The 19,683-nt window shown below is 36.0% G+C and overlaps 1 protein-coding gene across 1 annotated transcript; it reads left to right on the plus strand.

Annotated features, from left to right (window-relative positions):
* Positions 1 to 11,132: 11,132 nt before the first annotated feature.
* Positions 11,133 to 12,101, plus strand: LOC141416536 (olfactory receptor 7A17-like). Its single transcript, XM_074053481.1, has one exon. The coding sequence runs from the start codon at positions 11,133 to 11,135 to the stop codon at positions 12,099 to 12,101; it is 969 nt and encodes a 322-aa protein (XP_073909582.1).
* The last annotated feature ends 7,582 nt before the right edge of the window (positions 12,102 to 19,683 follow it).

The raw sequence follows: 19,683 nt of genomic DNA on the forward strand, positions 1-19,683 counted from the left end.
AAACTAAGGAAAGAATATTGAAGGCTGTAAGAGAGAAAAAACAAGTAACATACAAAGGTAAACCCATCAAAATCACAGCAGACTTCTCAACAGAAACATTAAAAGCAAGAAGAGCGAGGGGTGAGATCTTCCGGGCACTGAATGAAAATAACATCAACCCCAGGATACTCTACCCGGCAAAGCTATCATTCAAAATAGATAGAGCAATAAAAGTCTTCCATGATAAGCAGAAACTAAAACAATATGTGACCACAAAGCCACCATTACAAAAGATTCTGCAAGATACCTTAAAGCAACTGAGGCCAATAGGAAAAGGGGACCAGGAAGTAGAGAAAAGGTTAGATCAAAAAGAATTAACCTAGGCAGGGGGTGGGGGCAGGGGGGAGAAATAAACCAAGCCTTGTATGCACATATGAATAATAAAAGAAAAATGAAAAAAATAAAAAAAATAAAAATAAATAAAAAGAATTAACCTAGAAGGTAACACCCACGCACAGGAAATCAATGTGAGTCAATGCCCTGTATAGCTATCCTTATCTCAACCAGCAAAACCCCTTGTTCCTTCCTATTATTGCTTATACTCTCTCTACAACAAAATTAGAGATAAGGGCAAAATAGTTTCTGCTGGGTATTGAGGTGGGGAGCGGGAGGGGGTGGAGTGGGTGGTAAGGGAGGGGGTGGGGGCAGGGGGGAGAAATGACCCAAGCCTTGTATGCACATATGAATAATAAAAGAAAAATGAAAAAAAAAAAAAAAGATTCTGCAAGGGATCCTGCACACAGAAAGTGACACCCAACTTAACCATGAAAAGGCAGGCAGCACCAAACCACAGGATAAGAAAAAGCAAGACAGTAGACAGTAACATCAAGTTAGGTACACACAATCAAACCTTCAAACAACTAAGATAACTACATGGCAGGAATCACTACATACCTATCAGTACTAATGCTTAATGTTAATGGACTTAATTCACCCATCAAAAGACACCATTTGACAAAATGGATTAAAAAAGAAGATCCAACAATTTGTTGCTTACAGGAGACTCATCTCACCGACAGAAATAAGCATATGCTTAGGATGAAAGGCTGGAAGAAGATTTACCAAGCCAATGGCCCCCGAAAACAAGCAGGAGTAGCAATACTTATCTCTGACAAAGTAGACTTCAAACCTACATTGATCAAACGAGATAAAGAAGGACATTCCACTCTCTCTCTCTCTCTCTCTCTCTCTCTCTCTCTCTCTCTCTCTCTTCCTCTCCCTCTCCCTCTCCCTCTCCCTCCCTCCCTCCCTCCCTCCCTCCCTCTCCCTCCCTCTCCCTCTCCCTCTCCCTCTCCCCTCTCTCAAAAGAAAGAAAAAAAAACAAATAAAAAAAAAAAAGGACATTCCATACTAATAAAAGGGGAAATAGACCAAAAGGAAATAATAATCATCAATCGGTACACACCCAATGTCAACGCACCCAATTTCATCAAACATACCCTGAAAGACCTAAAAGCATATATAAATGCCAACACAGTGTTTGTGGTAGACTTTAACACTCCATTATCATCAATAGATAGGTCATCCAAACAAAAACTCAATAAAGAAATCCAAGATCTAAAATATGCAATAGATCAAGTGGACCTAGTAGATGTCTACAGAACATTTCATCCAACCTCTACACAATATACATTCTTCTCAGCAGCCCATGGAACCTTCTCCAAAATAGATCATATCCTAGGGCACAAAGCAAGCCTCAGCAAATATAAGAAAATAGAAACTATACCGTGCATACTATCTGACCACAATGCAGTAAAAGTAGAACTCAACAACAAAAGTAAAGACAAAAAACATGCAAACAGCTGGAAACTAAATAACTCATTACTTAATGAAGAGTGGATCATTGATGCAATAAAAGAGGAAATTAAAAAGTTCCTGAAAGTCAATGAAAATGAAAAAACAACCTACCGGAACCTATGAGACACAGCTAAGGCAGTCCTGAGAGGAAAGTTTATAGCCATGAGTGCATATATTAAAAAGACTGAAAGATCCCAAATCAATGACCTAATGATACATCTCAAACTCCTAGAAAAAAAAGAACAAGCAAATCCCAAAACAAATAGAAGGAGAGAAATAATAAAAATAAGAGCTGAAATCAATGAAATAGAAACCAAAAAAACCATGCAAAGAATTAATGAAACAAAAAGTTGGTTCTTTGAAAAAATAAACAAGATCGATAGACCCCTGGCAAACCTGACTAAAATGAGGAGAGAAAAAACCCAAATTAGTAGAATTAGGAATGCAAAAGGGGAGATAACAACAAACACCATGGAAGTCCAGGAAATCATCAGAGACTACTTTGAGAACCTATATTCAAATAAATTTGAAAATCTAAAAGAAATGGACAGATTTCTAGATACATATGATCATCCAAAACTGAACCAAGAGGAAATTAATCACCTGAATAGATCCATAACACAAAATGAAATTGAAGCAGCAATCAAGAGTCTCCCCAAAAAGAAAAGTCCAGGACCTGATGGATTCTCTGCTGAATTCTATCAGACCTTTAAAGAAGAACTGATACCAACCCTCCTTAAACTGTTCCATGAAATAGAAAGGGAAGGAAAACTGCCAAACACATTTTATGAAGCCAGTATTACACTTATCCCAAAACCAGGCAAAGACACCTCCAAAAAGGAGAACTATAGGCCAATCTCCTTGATGAACATTGATGCAAAAATCCTCAACAAAATAATGGCAAACCGAATTCAACCACACATCAAAAAGATTATTCACCACGACCAAGTAGGCTTCATCCCAGGGATGCAGGGGTGGTTCAACATATGAAAATCAATAAACGTAATAAATCACATTAACAGAAGCAAAGACAAAAACCACTTGATCATCTCAATAGATGCAGAAAAAGCCTTTGATAAGATCCAACATCATTTCATGATAAAAGCTCTAAGAAAACTAGGAATAGAAGGAAAGTTCCTCAACATTATAAAAGCTATATATGACAAACCTACAGCCAGCATTATACTTAACGGAGAAAAATTAAAACCATTCCCTCTAAAATCAGGACCCAGACAAGGATGCCCACTATCTCCACTCCTATTCAACATAGTACTGGAATTCCTAGCCAGAGCAATTAGGCAAGAAGAAGGAATAAAAGGAATACAAATGGGTAAAGAAACTGTCAAAATATCCCTATTTGCAGACGACATGATCCTATACCTTAAAGACCCAAAAAACTCTACTCAGAAGCTTCTAGACATCATCAATAGCTATAGCAACGTAGCAGGATATAAAATCAACATAGAAAAATCATTAGCATTTCTATACACTAACAATGAACAAACTGAAAAAGAATATATGAAAACGATTCAATTTACAATAGCCTCAAACAAAATCAAATACCTAGGTGTAAACCTAACAAAAGATGTGAAAGACCTCTACAAGGAAAACTATACACTTCTGAAGAAAGAGATTGAGGAAGACTATAGAAAGTGGAGAGATCTCCCATTCTCATGGATTGGTAGAATCAACATAGTAAAAATGTCGATACTCCCCAAAGTAATCTACATGTTTAATGCAATTCCCATCAAAATTCCAATGACATTCATTAAAGAGATTGAAAAATCTACTGTGAAATTTATATGGAAACACAAGAGGCCACGAATAGCCAAGGCAATACTCAGTCAAAAGAACAATGCAGGAGGTATCACAATACCTGACTTCAAACTATATTACAAAGCAATTACAATAAAAACAGCATGGTACTGGCACAAAAACAGGCATGAAGACCAGTGGAACAGAATAGAGGATCCAGATATGAAGCCACACAACTATAAGCAACTTGTCTTTGACAAAGGAGCTAAAAATATACGATGAAGAAATAGCAGCCTCTTCAACAAAAACTGCTGGGAAAACTGGTTAGCAGTCTGCAAAAAACTGAAACTAGATCCATGTATATCACCCTATACCAATATTAACTCAAAATGGATCAAGGATCTTAATATCAGACCCCAAACTCTTAAGTTAATACAAGAAAGAGTAGGAAATACTCTGGAGTTAGTAGGTATATGTAAGAACTTTCTCAATGAAACCCCAGCAGCACAGCAACTAAGAGATAGCATAGATAAATGGGACCTCATAAAACTAAAAAGCTTCTGTTCATCAAAAGAAATGGTCTCTAAACTGAAGAGAACACCCACAGAGTGGGAGAAAATATTTGCCAACTATACATCAGACAAAGGACTGATAACCAGAATATACAGGGAACTTAAAAAACTAAATTCTCCCAAAACTAATGAACCAATAAGAAATGGGCACGTGAACTAAACAGAACTTTCTCAAAAGAAGAAATTCAAATGGCCAGAAAACACATGAAAAAATGCTCACCATCTCTAGCAATAAAGGAAATGCAAATTAAAACCACGCTAAGATTCCACCTCACCCCTGTTAGAATAGCCATCATCAGCAACACCACCAACAACAGGTGTTGGCGAGGATGCGGGGGAAAAGGAACCCTCTTACACTGTTGGTGTGAATGTAGACTAGTACAACCACTCTGGAAAAAAATTTGGAGGCTACTTAAAAAGCTGGACATCGATCTACCATTTGATCCAGCAATACCACTCTTGGGGATATACCCAAAAGACTGTTACTCCAGAGGCACCTGCACATCCATGTTTATTGCGGCACTATTCACAATAGCCAAGTTATGGAAACAGCCAAGATGCCCCACCACTGACGAATGGATTAAGAAAATGTGGTATCTATACACAATGGAATTTTATGCAGCCAAGAAGAAGAACGAAATGTTATCATTCGCTGGTAAATGGATGGAATTGGAGAACATCATTCTGAGTGAGGTTAGCCTGGCCCAAAAGACCAAAAATCGTATGTTCTCCCTCATATGAGGACATTAGATCAAGGGCAAACACAACAAGGGGATTGGACTATGAGCACATGATAAAAGCGAGAGCACACAAGGGAGGGGTGAGGATAGGTAAGACACCTAAAAAACTAGCTAGCATTTGTGGCCCTCAACACAGAGAAACTAAAGCAGATACCTTAAAGCAACTGAGGCCAATAGGAAAAGGGGAACAGGAACTAGAGAAAAGGTGAGATCAAAAAGAATTAACCTAGAAGATAACACCCACGCACAGGAAATCAATGTGAGTCAATGCCCTGTATAGCTATCCTTATCTCAACCAGCAAAACCCCTTGTTCCTTCCTATTATTGCTTATACTCTCTCTTCAACAAAATTAGAGATAAGGGCAAAATAGTTTCTGCTGGGTATTGAGGGGGGGGAGCGGGAGGGGGTGGAGTGGGTGGTAAGGGAGGGGGTGGGGGCAGGGGGGAGAAATGACCCAAGCCTTGTATGCACATATGAATAATAAAAGAAAAATGAAAAAAAAATTTTTCCTAAGTTAATCTGATTTTATTTTTGGCAAAACAAAAAGAAAAAAAAAACAAAAAAAAATTTTATTAAAAAAGAACAGCAAAAGAATAAGTAATCAAACCAATAAACATAGAAATGAATTGAACAAATAGTTCTCAACAGAATAAGTACCAATGTCCAGTAAATAAATAAAAAAATTGTTAAACATCCTTACTCATCAGAGAAATGCAAAGCAAAACTACAATGAGATTCCATCCCTCCCTCACTAAGAATGGTTATCATAAGGCAAAGAAGAAATGGATGCAAAGAAGCCCTTACAAGCTGTTGATAACAATGTAAGTTAGTACAGGCACTTTGGAAATCACTGTGAATTCTCAAAAAGTCAAAAATAGAACTTTCATACCATTGTGCTATACTTCTTCTGGGTATATACCCAAAGGAGGCAAAGTTATCTTCAATATTAAACCTGTACACCCATATTCATAGTAGTACTATCCACAAAATTAAACTTTTGTAGTCAGCCTAGGGGAACATCAATGAATGAATAAAGAAGGTATGGTATATATGCACAATAGAGTATTTTAATTGGTGTATATAATTATACAAAATGTTTCCTTGTGATATGTCCAAATCTGTATATATTGTACTTTGATTAATTACCCCATCTTTTAATACCTCTTATTCCTCTCCATCTGTTTTTATAATTTTAATAAGCTTCATTATCCTATCATTCATGCATCCAAAGCACTTTGATAAAGGTCACCTTCACATCACCCTCACCTTTCATCTCCTTCTCATCCCCCCCATTAATATTATAGGAAAAGATTCATATATAAGAAAAAGCATGACCTTCTGAGTCTTGCTGATCTCACTTAATATGTTGAACCCCAGTTCCTTGTATTTCCTGAAAATACATAATTTATTTTCTCTGTCTATCTATTGATCTATCTATCATATAACTATCTATTCCAAATCTTCTTCATCCATTAATTGATTGATGGGCACTGAGGCTGATGCCATAGCTTGTCTATTGTGAACAATGCTGCAGGAAACATGGGTGTACAGGTGCCTCTATTTTATGCTGACTTAACATTCCTTCACATACATGTCCAGAATTCCTACAGAAGGATCATATGGTACTTCTGTTTTTAGTTTTCATAATAATCGCCAAAGTGGCTGCAGCAATTTCTATACCCACCAGTAGTGTCTAAGCATCCCTTTTACCTATATCTTCATCAGCATTTTTTCTTGATATTTGCCATTCTACCTAGGGTCTTTTTTTTTATTCATATGTGCATACAATGCTTGGGTCATTTCTCCCCCCTCCCCCAACCCCCTCCCTTACCACCCACCGCCTCCCTCTCCCCTCCAACACCTAGGGTCTTTTGATATGCACTTTCTTTATAGCTAAAAATGTTGAAAGTTCCTTCATGTGTTCATGGGCTATTTGTACTTATTTTGAAAACTGTGAATTTTATTTGCACTTTTATTAATTGTACTATTTGCTAATTTGGTATTTAATTTTTTGCTCTTTATATATTCTGGATAAATAGCAAAGATGTTTTTCCACTCTGTGTATTGTCTCTTCTTCTGGCAATTGCTTTTTTTCCATTAATGAGCAAAAGCTTCTAAATTTTATTCAATACCATTTGTCAATTCTTGTGATTTTTTCCTGACCAATTTGAATACTATTCAGAAAGCTGTCACCAATGCCCATTTCTTTCAGGTGTTTTTCTGTTAGTTTCAAAGTTCCAGCTCTTAAATTAAGATCTTTGAATCATTTTGAACTGATTGTTTTACAGTGTGAAAGATAGGAAGATAGTTTCAGTTTTTGTATGTGGATTTAGTTTTCTGAGTACCATTAGATGAAATGCCTATCTTTTCTCTAGTAACTTTTTAGCACCTTTGTCACAAATTAGATGGCTGTAGCTGTGTGGGTTCATTTTTGTCTCTCATATTCCATTCTGTTAGTCTACTGTTTGTTTTATGCCAGAATCATGCTGTTTTTATTACTATGAATCTAGTATAATTTGAAATCAGGCATTGTGATACCATCAGTGTTAATTTTTTGCTCAGGATTGTTTGGGCTATCATTTCTTTTATGGTACCATATGAATTTTAGGATTGTTCTATTTTGTAAAGAATAGAATTGGGATTTTGATGGAGTTTCAATTAAATCTGTACATTTATATCAATCCTATAGTCATTTTCACATTATTATTTCTGACTATCTGCAAATAGGGGAGGTCTTTAAATTTTCTAGTGTCTTCTTCACATGCCTTCTTCAATGTTTTGTAGCTTTCTTTGTACAGGTCTTTCAAATCTTTAGTTATTGGTTTATTTCTAGGTATTTTGGGATTTTTTGAGGCTATTGAAAATGGGATGGTTTTCATGGACATCAGTCTTAGATGTTGGAGACAAGTTAATTGAAGGTTGGGTCAAGGTGTTAGAAGTTACATGTTTTGAAGGCAGAAGAATTAATGAAAAATAAGTAATAAAGATGAATTCACCTGACATTTAACTAGGTGTGTTGGAAAGATATAATTAACATGAAAAATTGTTTTGGGTACAGAGAAACATCCCAGAGGGAAATAATGTGCTCAACTTTTGAATAGCAAGAGGGAGTTGAGCATAATGAAGTGACAGACAGAGCTATAAACATCTTCCCTGCCATTGTCACTTAGCATGTGCAACCTTGCTCTGGGTGGGACATGGCTGTTTCCTTTGGGGTCATCATCTGGCTTGGAGCATGATGTTTGACCCCCTCTTGCTTTCCTGTCAGAGGGAAGAGTTTCAGCCTCCTCTGTCATCATCCAGTAACGAATTTTCAATTCATGTAGACTTTCCATTCAAAACATTCATTCAGGTGAGACTTGAGAACTCTTTAGATGGGGCAGGAGAGATGCTGAAAGATGGAACAAAAGAACATTTACACAAGGTCATCCAGTAGCTAAAGCTACTGAGAGATGACTACTACTGTTCACTTGCTTGTTAGTTAACTCAATGCAGTGTTTATTAAATATATTCAAGTGAACATTGAACTAAAAAATTTAGGATTATTCTTGACAATGAAGTGATGCAATAAAAGCCAGGTTTTTTTATCTTTATTCATATGTGCATACAGTGTTTGGATCATTTCTCCCTCCTTCCTCCTGCCCCCTCCCTTTAACCCCATCCCCTCCCTCTCCCCTTTACACCCTCACTTCCAGGCAGGAACTGTTTTGCCATTATCTCTAACTTTGTTGAAGAGAGGGTATAAACAATAATAAGAAGGACAAGGGTTTTTGCTAGTTGAGATAAGAATACCTATACAGGGAGATTCCTTGCATTGTTTTCATGTACATATGTGTTACATTCTAAGTTGATTCTTCTCGAACTAACCTTTTCTCTAGTTCCTGGTCCCCTTCTCCTATTGGCCTCTGTCGCTTTAGAGTTTCTGCATTAGTTCCTTTGCATTGAGGACATCAAATCCTATCATGTAAAAGCACAGTTTTAAGATGAATTGAGAGGCTTAAAGTCACTTATTGTAAGTAGAACACATGTCCAAGGTCACATTCAGTTTATAGTGTGGGAGGGCGGGGTCTGTGCAGAACCATAGAGTGCAGTGAGTGTGTTTCATATACTTGAGATGGAGCTCATTTTTAACTACCATCATCAGCATTTCCATGCAGTATTCCAGATTATCGTACCAGTATTTACCTTTGAATGATACTTTGCTATAAAATTTATAAAAATTTAATTTTGTAAAATATTCATATTTTCTTACATTGGAGTCTCTTGCCCAATTCAAGATGATTTTGCCCATCCACAAACTTTATATGTGTGATTTTTCTTGGTGTTACATTAACAATGAATTCTTACTTTCATATTGAGGTCTTTGAGGACCCTGATATGTGAGGTAGGGGATCAACTTCATTTACCCCCATATAAATATCTACTTATGGTAGCATTTATTTTGCTGTTGAAGCTTATTGCACTCAATTACAACACAATATTTTCTAGTAATAAATGTCCATATGTACTGAGTGATAATTCCTGATTTTTTCAAAAAAATAGTAACTGAGTATCTCCTACATGCTACATTACTCAAGGAACACATTTTAATTATATTATCTTATTTTGTTATCAATTCATGTGGATAGCATTAAGTTATTGGAGTTATACAACTTCTTTCACTCAATGTTTAATGGCCTAATCAATTTTGTTTAATATGTTGTTTGGAAAACTTTCAACTTAAACTGTTTTCCTGACATTCTTTTATCTTATATCTCATTGTCTTTAATTTTATTCTGTACAATACAGACATAATGACATGTCATTCTTAAAAGAGAATGGTGAACAAAACAGGTGAAATTTTTCTCATTTGGATCTTGCATCATGTTTTCAAGGCTAAACACAGCATAGTAAATGTGTATGTGATACAATGTCCTTGGGGAGCAGTCATTCAGAATTATACTCTGTATAAAAGGGAAGAATTTTCATGGTAACAAAGGGAAAAGCTTCATCAAATGTTACAAATTCATAGTCAGATAGGAGGAATAAATTTTGGTATTGTACTGTAGAGCAGAGTAACTATAGTTAACAACATAGTATATTTCAAAACATTGAATTATTTTTGAGTATTCCACACTCAAAAAAATGATAACTATTTGAGGTGATGGATATGCTAGTTTGGACATTACACTTGTATACATGTATTGAAATATCCCACTACAACACATATATGTACAAGTATGTGACAATTAAAAACTAAAAAAAACCAATTATTCAAATAATATTGAATGGTGAATGAAAAATCTCTTCTAATATTTCACACAAAATCTCAATTTTTTTGAAAAAATATTTTATTAGCATATAATAGTTCTATGTGGGATACATTGTGATATTTACATATATGCTTACAAAATATCTTAATGAGATTTACCCCTCTATTGTTTTCCCTCTTTCTTCTAACCCCTTTCTTAAAACAATTTCAACAGTTTTATGAATGCTCAAATTTGGTTGATCTTTGTATGTTTCCATTTTTCAATTTTTGGTTTACTATTCCCTTTGCATTATTGTCATACTCTATGAATGTGTAATGTATGTTTTGACTTTTGAGAAATCAGTATTTTTTTTTACTTTTCATCATACCAATTGTCCTCAAGGAGATATACTTGGAGGTGGAATGTAGCCTCCAACAGGGAAGCTTTTTTTTCCTTATAGTCTCTCAGGGTCTCCCTTCAGACCCATTTAATTTCTCTCTTCGTGTTTATTGATTACATTTCTTCTATTCCTATCAATAGAAAAAATATATCATTCACCCCTTCATCATTCTCTATTATCCTCCCCTATAACTGGAGTACTTTCAACAGGTATCATTTTCCATTTATTTACATGTGTACACAGAAGAAAAATAGAGGAGATGAACCAGTTTGGTTTCAGTATATATATATATATATATATATATATATATATATATATATATATATATATGGAAACATCACAAGGAAACACCCTGCATAACTATCTTAAATAAGCAAAAATGTCACTTTAGTTTTATAATATTTAACTACTTGGGGGTAAGCCTGAGAGTGGGACTGAATTTCAAAACAGAGACAGAAGTGGATTACCTGAAGGGGAATTAATTCATATGCAAAACATGGGACTTAGTGTCTTTACTATGGAATAGAAATGATAGTATTAAATTCTAGTAAGTATTACATACTTATCTCATGTTATTTTTTTAGGCATATTAACTGCATGGAACTGAAGAATGACACACAAATTTCAGAGTTTCTTCTTCTTGGGATTTCAGAGGATCCAAAATTGCAACCCATACTATTCGTGCTGTTCCTGTCCATGTACCTGATCACTGTGCTTGGAAACCTGCTCATTATCCTGGCCATAATATCAGCCTCACACCTGCACACACCTATGTACTTCTTCCTCTCCATCCTGTCCTTTGTGGACATCTGTTTCACTTCCACTACTGTCCCAAAGATGCTTGTCAACATTCAGACACAGAGCAAAGTTATAATGTATAAAAGCTGCATCACCCAAATGCATTTTTTTCTACTCTTTTCAGTGTTGGACATCTTTCTGCTGACTGTGATGGCCTATGACCGATATGTGGCCATCTGTCACCCCCTACATTACACAGTCATCATGAATCCTCGGCTCTGTGTGTTGATGGTTTTGGTGTCCTGGATGGTGAGTGCCCTGCATTCCATCTTACAAAGCTTAATAGTTCTGCGGCTGTCCTTCTGTGCACAATTGGAAATTCCACACTTTTTCTGTGAACTTAATCAGGTGGTCCACCGTGCCTGCTCTGACACCTTTGTTAATGACATGGTGATTTATTTTGCATCTGTTCTTCTAGTTTGTTTTCCCCTTGCTGGCATCCTTTATTCTTACTCCAAGATAGTTTCCTCCATCTGTGCAATCTCTTCAGCCCAGGGGAAGTACAAAGCATTTTCCACCTGTGCGTCTCACCTCTCAGTTGTCTCTTTATTTTATTGTACAAGCTTAGGTGTGTACCTCAGTTCTGCTGTGACTCCAAACTCACACTCCACTGCAACAGCATCAGTGATGTACAGTGTGGTCACCCCCATGCTGAACCCCTTCATCTACAGTCTGAGGAATAAGGACATTAAATATGCTCTGACAAGACTGTTTGAGAGAGAAATTATAAAAAGACCTATTGTCCTGAGGTTGAAAAAGTGCCCATGAATATAGGGCTCAAAATCTCAGAACAGAACCTGTGTTTCTTTGATTAAAAGGTAGAAATAGGACTTGTGTATATTTTATTCATAGAGGTTCTTATTTCAGCTTTTCTATACAATTCTATATATTCAGAAAAACTGAATTTGTCATCTAACATCCTACATATAATTGTATCATGGGAGAAAAATCAGAGAATGAGGTTTTTCACATGTTTGTTAGTGATTCCTGCATGTGTCATTTTCTTAACTTCTCAACTGATAAGGTAGACTTACTCATGTTTTGGTATTTTTGGCTGGTCATTAAGTTTTGTTGTCATCTTTAGGATCCTATTTCTGTTTTGCCTCATTATCCACAGTGACTACCATAGTCATGGAAAAAACTTCCCTCGCTTGATGTACCAGGTGCCCAGGGGACAAGAAAAGCATTTTTGATCTGTGCATTACAACATCCAGTACACATACCATCACTCTTCCCAATGGATAATTTCATCCTTTTGATAGTATTATTGAAATTATAACAACATCCAAGCAATAAATAGATTGATGGTTCTTAGAGGTCAGGTACTGGGAAGGGAGAGAGATGGATGTGGCTTTAAAACTGCAACTCTTGGGATAGTTGAGGCAATATAACTATGTTGTATTTCATGTTACATTTTAATTAGTATATGAATTCTATATATGAATGAGATTCAGTGTGATAGTTCCACACATATAGTGCATGCTATCCAACTTGAGTGTCCCCCTTATCCACTGTATGCCAACCCATTCCCATATTCTAGTAATTGCTATTCTATATTAATATTGATTTTTTAACTTTAACATATGAAAGAGAACAAATGGAACTTGTTTTTCTGCATCTGGTTAGTTTTATCTGGCAAAATGTCTTCCAGTACCATCCATGTTGCCACAGATTATAGGATTTCATTTTATAATTTTACCAGTGGTACATTGTGATATTTACAAAAGCGTGCACAGTGTATCATATTTACATTCACCCCATCCATCTTTGTCCTTTTTCCTCCCTCTCCACTTTCTTAGAACAGTTTCAACAGGTCATATTGTTCCATTTTCATACCTGAATGCATACTGCTTCTATCATATTCTGCCTACCTCTTCCTTTCCTTATGCCCTCCCACCTCCCACTGGTACCAACTTCTTGATAGGGATTATTTTACTGTCTTGTCCTTCTTCTTTTAAAAATAATTTATGATGACTGTCCAGGGAGTTTCATTGTGCATTGTGACAACACCCTTTCCTTATATCCTCCTCCCCCCACTGGTACCAACACCCAGACAGGAAATGTGTTACATTCCTGATCTCTGTTTTGTTAAAAAGGCATTTTTGTTAGTTTAAAAGAGTTATTCAGGGAGTTTCATTCATATTTTTAATCAAACATGCTTAATTGGAACTAAACTTGGATTATTAGGCAGTAGTGATAAAAGACACAGTCACTTGTGCTCTCCTTTGGGGGGCCTCATCCTTTAAAGCCTCCACCTCCTTCTGGTAGTGATAAGCTGAAGACCAGAACTTTATCCTACAGGCATTGGGAGACATTTAGGTTCTAAAATGTAGCACTGACCTTTAATCTATATTAGTTCTGTAGACACTCTGTACTCTAGGTCAATTCGGATGGCCTTAGTGTTTTTGCTTTGTTTATTTGGTGGTTTGGGGTAGCACTAGGGTTTGAACTCAGGGTTTAATGCTCGATGGACAGGTGCTCTACCATTTGAGCCATGCCTCCAGTCCTTTTTGCTTTAGTTATTTTCTGCATAGGGTTTGGCACCTCTTTCTTGGGGCCAGGGTCAGTCTACAACCCTCCTATTAAGCCTCTTGCATAACTGGAATGCTAGGCTCATACCACAATTCCCAGATTATTAGATGAGATGGGGGTTTCACTAACATTTTTTCCTTGTTTCCCTTGAAACCTCAGTTCTCACCACCTCTAGCTCCCAAGTAGCTGGGAATAGAGGTGCACAATGATTTTTAATAAGATCCCTAAGAGCATATACAACAAAAAGCAAAATTAAACAATTTACATCAAACTCAACAACTTTTATACAAGAAAGTGAAGAGATAACCTGTAGAATGGGGTAAAATGTTTGCACACTATTCTCACTAAAGGTTACTATTCAGAATATAAAAGGAACACAAATACCTTAATAGCAAAAAAATAATAATCTGATTACAAAGCAGGCAAATTACAGTTATAGATATGTCTCAAATAATAACATATAAATGGCTAGTGAATACATGAAAAACAGCTCAAATCTCTAATCACAATGAAAATTAGATAACATCTCATTCAATAGAATGACCGTAATCAGATTTTTTTAAATCCTGATGAGCATAGGAAAAAATGTAATATTTCTATATTCTTACTTTGTAGCTTTTAATCAAGATGATTTTGCCCACCAATGAACTTTATGTGTTGTTTTCTTGATGTATCTCAAAAACGTATCATCTAATTCTAGTGTGGTTGTTTATGTTTGTAATTCCCAGCTGCCTGTTAGGCTAAGGCAGGAGGATTGTAAGTTCAATCCTATCCTGGGTAACATTGTGATATATGGCTCAAAACAGAAGATAAAATATATTGTTTATGATCATAGTGAGATATTTATTTCTCTAAATTTTCATAAGATCCTTGATCTAATGAACTAATTGCTTTTTCCTCCAGACATGAATTCACATATCCTATCTTTTATTTTTGTATTTGAAGTTTTTCCAATTAAATTTAAATGCAACTTTGTCACATATTAAATGTCCCTGTACAGTGAGGAATAATTCCTGATTCATTCAACAAGTACTAACTAACTATTTGCTATGTGTCACAATATTCAAGGAACACTCTTTATTATATACGTACATTTGTGCTGGTCTTTGCCAATTTAGTTATTAACCATCTTGATAGCATTGAGTTATTGGTGTTATGTAACTTCTTTCATTTAATGCTTGATGTTTTATTCAATTTTATAGCATGCATCTATTTTTAAATTACTAATTTAAACCAGATTTTCTTCCTGTCATTCTTTGTGTTTCGTAATTTCTCTTCTTTAACTGTATTTTATGTAATGATGACATATTCATATTCCACTGTGAAGACAGAAAGGTGAACAAAACAAATCCATGGAAGTCTCTGCTCATTCGGATCTTGCATGATGATATTAAGACACAGCAGAGTGAAATAAATATGTGTGTGTGTGTATTACACTCCCCTCGGGAGTCATATTTAGGATTTCACTGTGTTAAAGGGTAGACTTTTCATGTTTGTACAGGATTTTATAGGTTACGGTGTAGGGAATCCATTGCATGTTAGGTGGTGACCATGACTAAGATGGGAGTGTGTCCACTGGATTTGTCCAAACTCTTCAAAATTGAAAGCCTGAAATAACTCAGAATATATGCCAGACAGGGAAAGAGATAAACAGGCTTGTGTCATCTACCATTTTCCATTAGAAACCAATTGGTATTTATCTTTTCAGTGTCTGGCTTAGTTCACAGAACAACAGATAACAATTGAGCTTTCCTGTGCAACCTAAAAGGTTGATTTCACATAGTCAAGTTTACAACAGTACTTTCAGAGAGGAAGGAAGGTTGATCAACAAGTACAAAGTTATACTAAGACACGAGAAATAATGTTTGGCATTCCACTGCACATTCCAGTGACAATAATGTACTATCTACTTTCAGAATACCTGGAAGTGAGGAACCAGAGTAATCTCAGCTCAGCAAAATGAGCAATGTTTGTAGTGATAAATATGCTAATTATCCTAATTTTATAAATATGTAAGGTATACATATATTGAATCTTAACATTCAAACCCATAAATAGGCACAATTATTGTGTATTAACTACATGTAATAAAACTTAGAAATTAGTCAATTTAATATTTAGTAGTATAGGTAAAATATCCTCTAATATTTCATCTAAATATGCCCAGATTTTCTTATTCTTTGTGTGTCTGCTTTTTTGAATTTTTGGTTTATTCTTCCCTTGTGCTATTTTTACTGTATGAAGTTCAATCAGAAAGTATCTTGGCACCCAAAGGATGTTAATACTTTCGTCTCCTGGGAAATTTGTTTTTAATCTTTATTATTTTTGTTCAGTCTCAAAGGGTTGTAGTTGGATTTGGAATGCTGCCAGAAACAGATTGCAGTTTCTTCTGTACAGTCTCTCTGGGACTAATTTAGCTTGTTAAAACTTTTTCCTCATTATATCACTTAATCTTTTCTTTCTTTTGAGCAGAATGTTTAGACTTTTCACAACACAGGGAAGGAATTAGTCATACCACAGTGGAGCACCAAGTTTACATGCATATGGGAGATTTAAAACCTACCATTATTGCTAACTGAGAGGGGAAGGGGGGAGAGGGTGGGGGAGAGGGGAAGAGGGGAGAGGGTGGGTGAGGGGGGAGGGGGGAGAAATGACCCAAACAATGTATGTACATGTGAATAAAAGAATAATAAAATAAAATAAATAAAACCTACCATTACTGCTAACATTTTACATCCCTTTAGAGAACGATACCAAGATGCAGTTTACCTGGAATCCACTGTTTTTAAATGGCATGACTGAGGGTGTGAGAAATACAGTGTCACCATAGTCACATGAGAGCAAGACTTGCTACATGATTTTATGTGCTGTGTATGCAAATTTGCTTTTAGAGGTGAGAGAAGGTTTCAGAGAAAGGAGATAACTCAAATCTCTCTATATAGAACTCACTATATATACCAAAGATACACAAAGAAGAACATTAAGCAAAAGATAGAAATAACCAAATGATATATTTGTTTTTAAAAATCATGCTAGCATAAATTAATTGTGCAAAGGTGTTTCATTGTGATATATTCACATGCATACAATGTACTTTGATCTAATTAATACCACCAATATTACTTTTTCTTAACCCCAGTCTCTCCTTCCCCTCCTTTTTAACAGGTTTAGTAGGTTTCATTATGCTATTTAAGTAAGTATATGTAATGCACTTTCATCACAATTTCCTATCACTCTCTCTTTTCTTCTCTTCCCATATCCCTGGTTCCCTCAAAAATTCCCCTTTTACATGTGGATCTTATTGTTATTTATAGGTCCAGATTCCACACATGAGTAAACTCTTGTTACGTTCACCTTTTTTGAGTTTGGGGTATGTTGAATTCACGGGAACCTTGGAAGCAAACATAATACAAAGCAAATGGTACAACACCTGTTCAGGAAGAATATTTTTGTTTTGAAATTTCAGCAGAAATGAGAATTTATTCTTCATTATTCTCTGCTTCTATCTCTTATCACTCTCCATCTTTGTCAACCTCCTTATCACTCTAGTTTCCTTATTGATCTGAAGCAGTCATCTTCCTGAGATCATTTGCCTTGGCCATTCCTCCTGCCAGGCACACCTTCACAGATAATTTTGTGATTCCCATCTTATCTTTCTTGAGGTAACTTTTTAATTGTCACAAATCTTCTGTTTTTTCTGAACATCCAATAAAATTAACACAATGCACTTCCTTTCACAACTGCTTTTGTCTCCTCTGTTCTTACTATTACCATTTGGCATGTTATATGATTATTTTTTACTGTTTATATTTGTGGTCATTTTCTTACATTATTTCTCCCTCGTTAAATTATAGAAACATTTAATTTTTTATCCATGTTCAATCATTCCCCAGATAGTGCCTGGAATATGATTATCATTCAATTGTACTACTCAAAAGCATTAAATTCAAGTTTTTCAATACATGACGTGTTGAGGAAGATTGAGAATGAGACAGGAATTTTTAATCAGAGATCGTTAAAGGTCTGCAGAAAAGGGGAATAGATCCGTACACAAAATAGGAACAACCATCTTGGTTGAAGAATATATGGTAGTGTTTCTGTCAGGTGAGTACTGGCTAATTGTGTCAGGTTCTTTTTGATTTTTTTGTTAGTTACCTCAACCACATGGAGTCAAAGAACTACACGCAGCTTTCAGAATTTCATCTGAAATTCTGAATTTCATTTTCAGAAGACCCCAAATGGCAACTCATCCTCTTTGGACTCTTCCTCTCAATTTATCTGGTCAATGTGCTTGGGAACCTGATCATCATTCTGGCCATGATCTCAGACCCCCACCTACAAACACCTATGTACTTCTTCCTCTACATCCTGTCCTTTGTGCACATCTGCTTCACCTCCACCACTGTCCCAAAGATGCTGTTCAACGTGCAGACGTAGAACAAGGTGACAAAATACGAAGGCTGCATCATGCAGATATATTTTTTCATAGAGTCTTGAACAACTTCCTCCAGACTTTGATGGTCTAGGACCATATGTGGCCGTCTGTCACCCCCTGAATTACACAGCCATCATAAATCACCTTCTCTGTGGATGGCTGGTTCTGGCATCCTGGATCACAAGTGCCATCAATTCCTTGTTACAAAGCTTGATGGCATTGATGCTGTCCTTCAGTACAGAATTGGAAATCCCCCACTTTTTCTGTGAACTTAAAAGTGGTTCTGCTTGCCTGTTCAGACACCTTTGCTAATGACATGGTGATGTATTTTGCTGCAGGACCGCTATTCTGTGGACCCCTCTCTGATATCCTCTATTCTTACTGTAAGATAGTTTCCTCCATCTGTGCAATCTCTTCAGCTTAAGGGAAGTACAAGGCATTTTCCTCCTGTGCATCTCACCTCTTGGTGGTCTTTCTGTTTTATTGTACATGTTTAGGAATGCATTTTAGTTCTTCTGCTACACACAACTCACACTCCAGTGGAACAGCCTCAGTGATGTACAGCATGGTCACCCCTTTGCTGAACCCCTTCATCTACAGTCTAAGGAATAAAGATGTAATAGGGGCTCTGAGAAGACATTTTTGAGAGAATACTTTAAAAAAACAACTTTTAAGATGTGCACATGACCATGGGTCTCAAAACCGCAAAATCAGACCTTGGTATATTTTTGTTACTTTTTTCTTTACCATTTTCATTTCTCCTTTCTCCCTCTCTTCCTACTTTCCTTCTTCCCTCTTATTCTTTCTTTCATTCCTTCCTTCCTTCCTTCCTTCCTTCCTTCCTTCCTTCCTTCCTTCCTTCCTTCCTTCCTTCCTTTCTTCTCTTGCCTCACTCTGTAGCCCAAGCTGCCCTTGAACCCATTATGATGGCCAAGCTGGCCTCAAATTTGTGACCTTCCTTCCTCATTCTCCCAAGTGCTGGGATTTTAGGCTTGTATCACCACACCAACTTCCATTGTAATTCTTTTATCACATCATGATGTAGAAATTTCTCTTTTAATGTATTTTGTGGCATTTGGATTTCTTAATTCTCAACAGTTTTATTTTAATTCAAGTCACCTCATTACTAAAACTTCCTCTCTCATTTTCCTTATTTTTTTCTTTTCATACTTTCCCAGTGTCTGATCAGAAGCAATTTTGGACACCCTCATTAGACTCATATAGTGCTGTTTTGTGCTAGCACTAAGGAAAAATTACACCTGGCAAGTGAAGTGATTGATAGAATCATACAGCTGCAATTCTGAAATTATAGGTTTTCAATTTTCTGTCTAACATTACTTTCTATATTTCTACTATAATTTTACTTCATTACAATAAAATTAA

The sequence above is a fragment of the Castor canadensis genome, chromosome 14 (genome assembly GCF_047511655.1).
Source record: "Castor canadensis chromosome 14, mCasCan1.hap1v2, whole genome shotgun sequence".
NCBI lineage: Eukaryota > Metazoa > Chordata > Mammalia > Rodentia > Castoridae > Castor > Castor canadensis.

Excerpts from the sequence above, each read along its gene's own strand:
- LOC141416536 (XM_074053481.1), top strand. The coding sequence starts at position 11,133 with ATGGAACTGAAGAATGACACACAAATTTCAGAGTTTCTTCTTCTTGGG.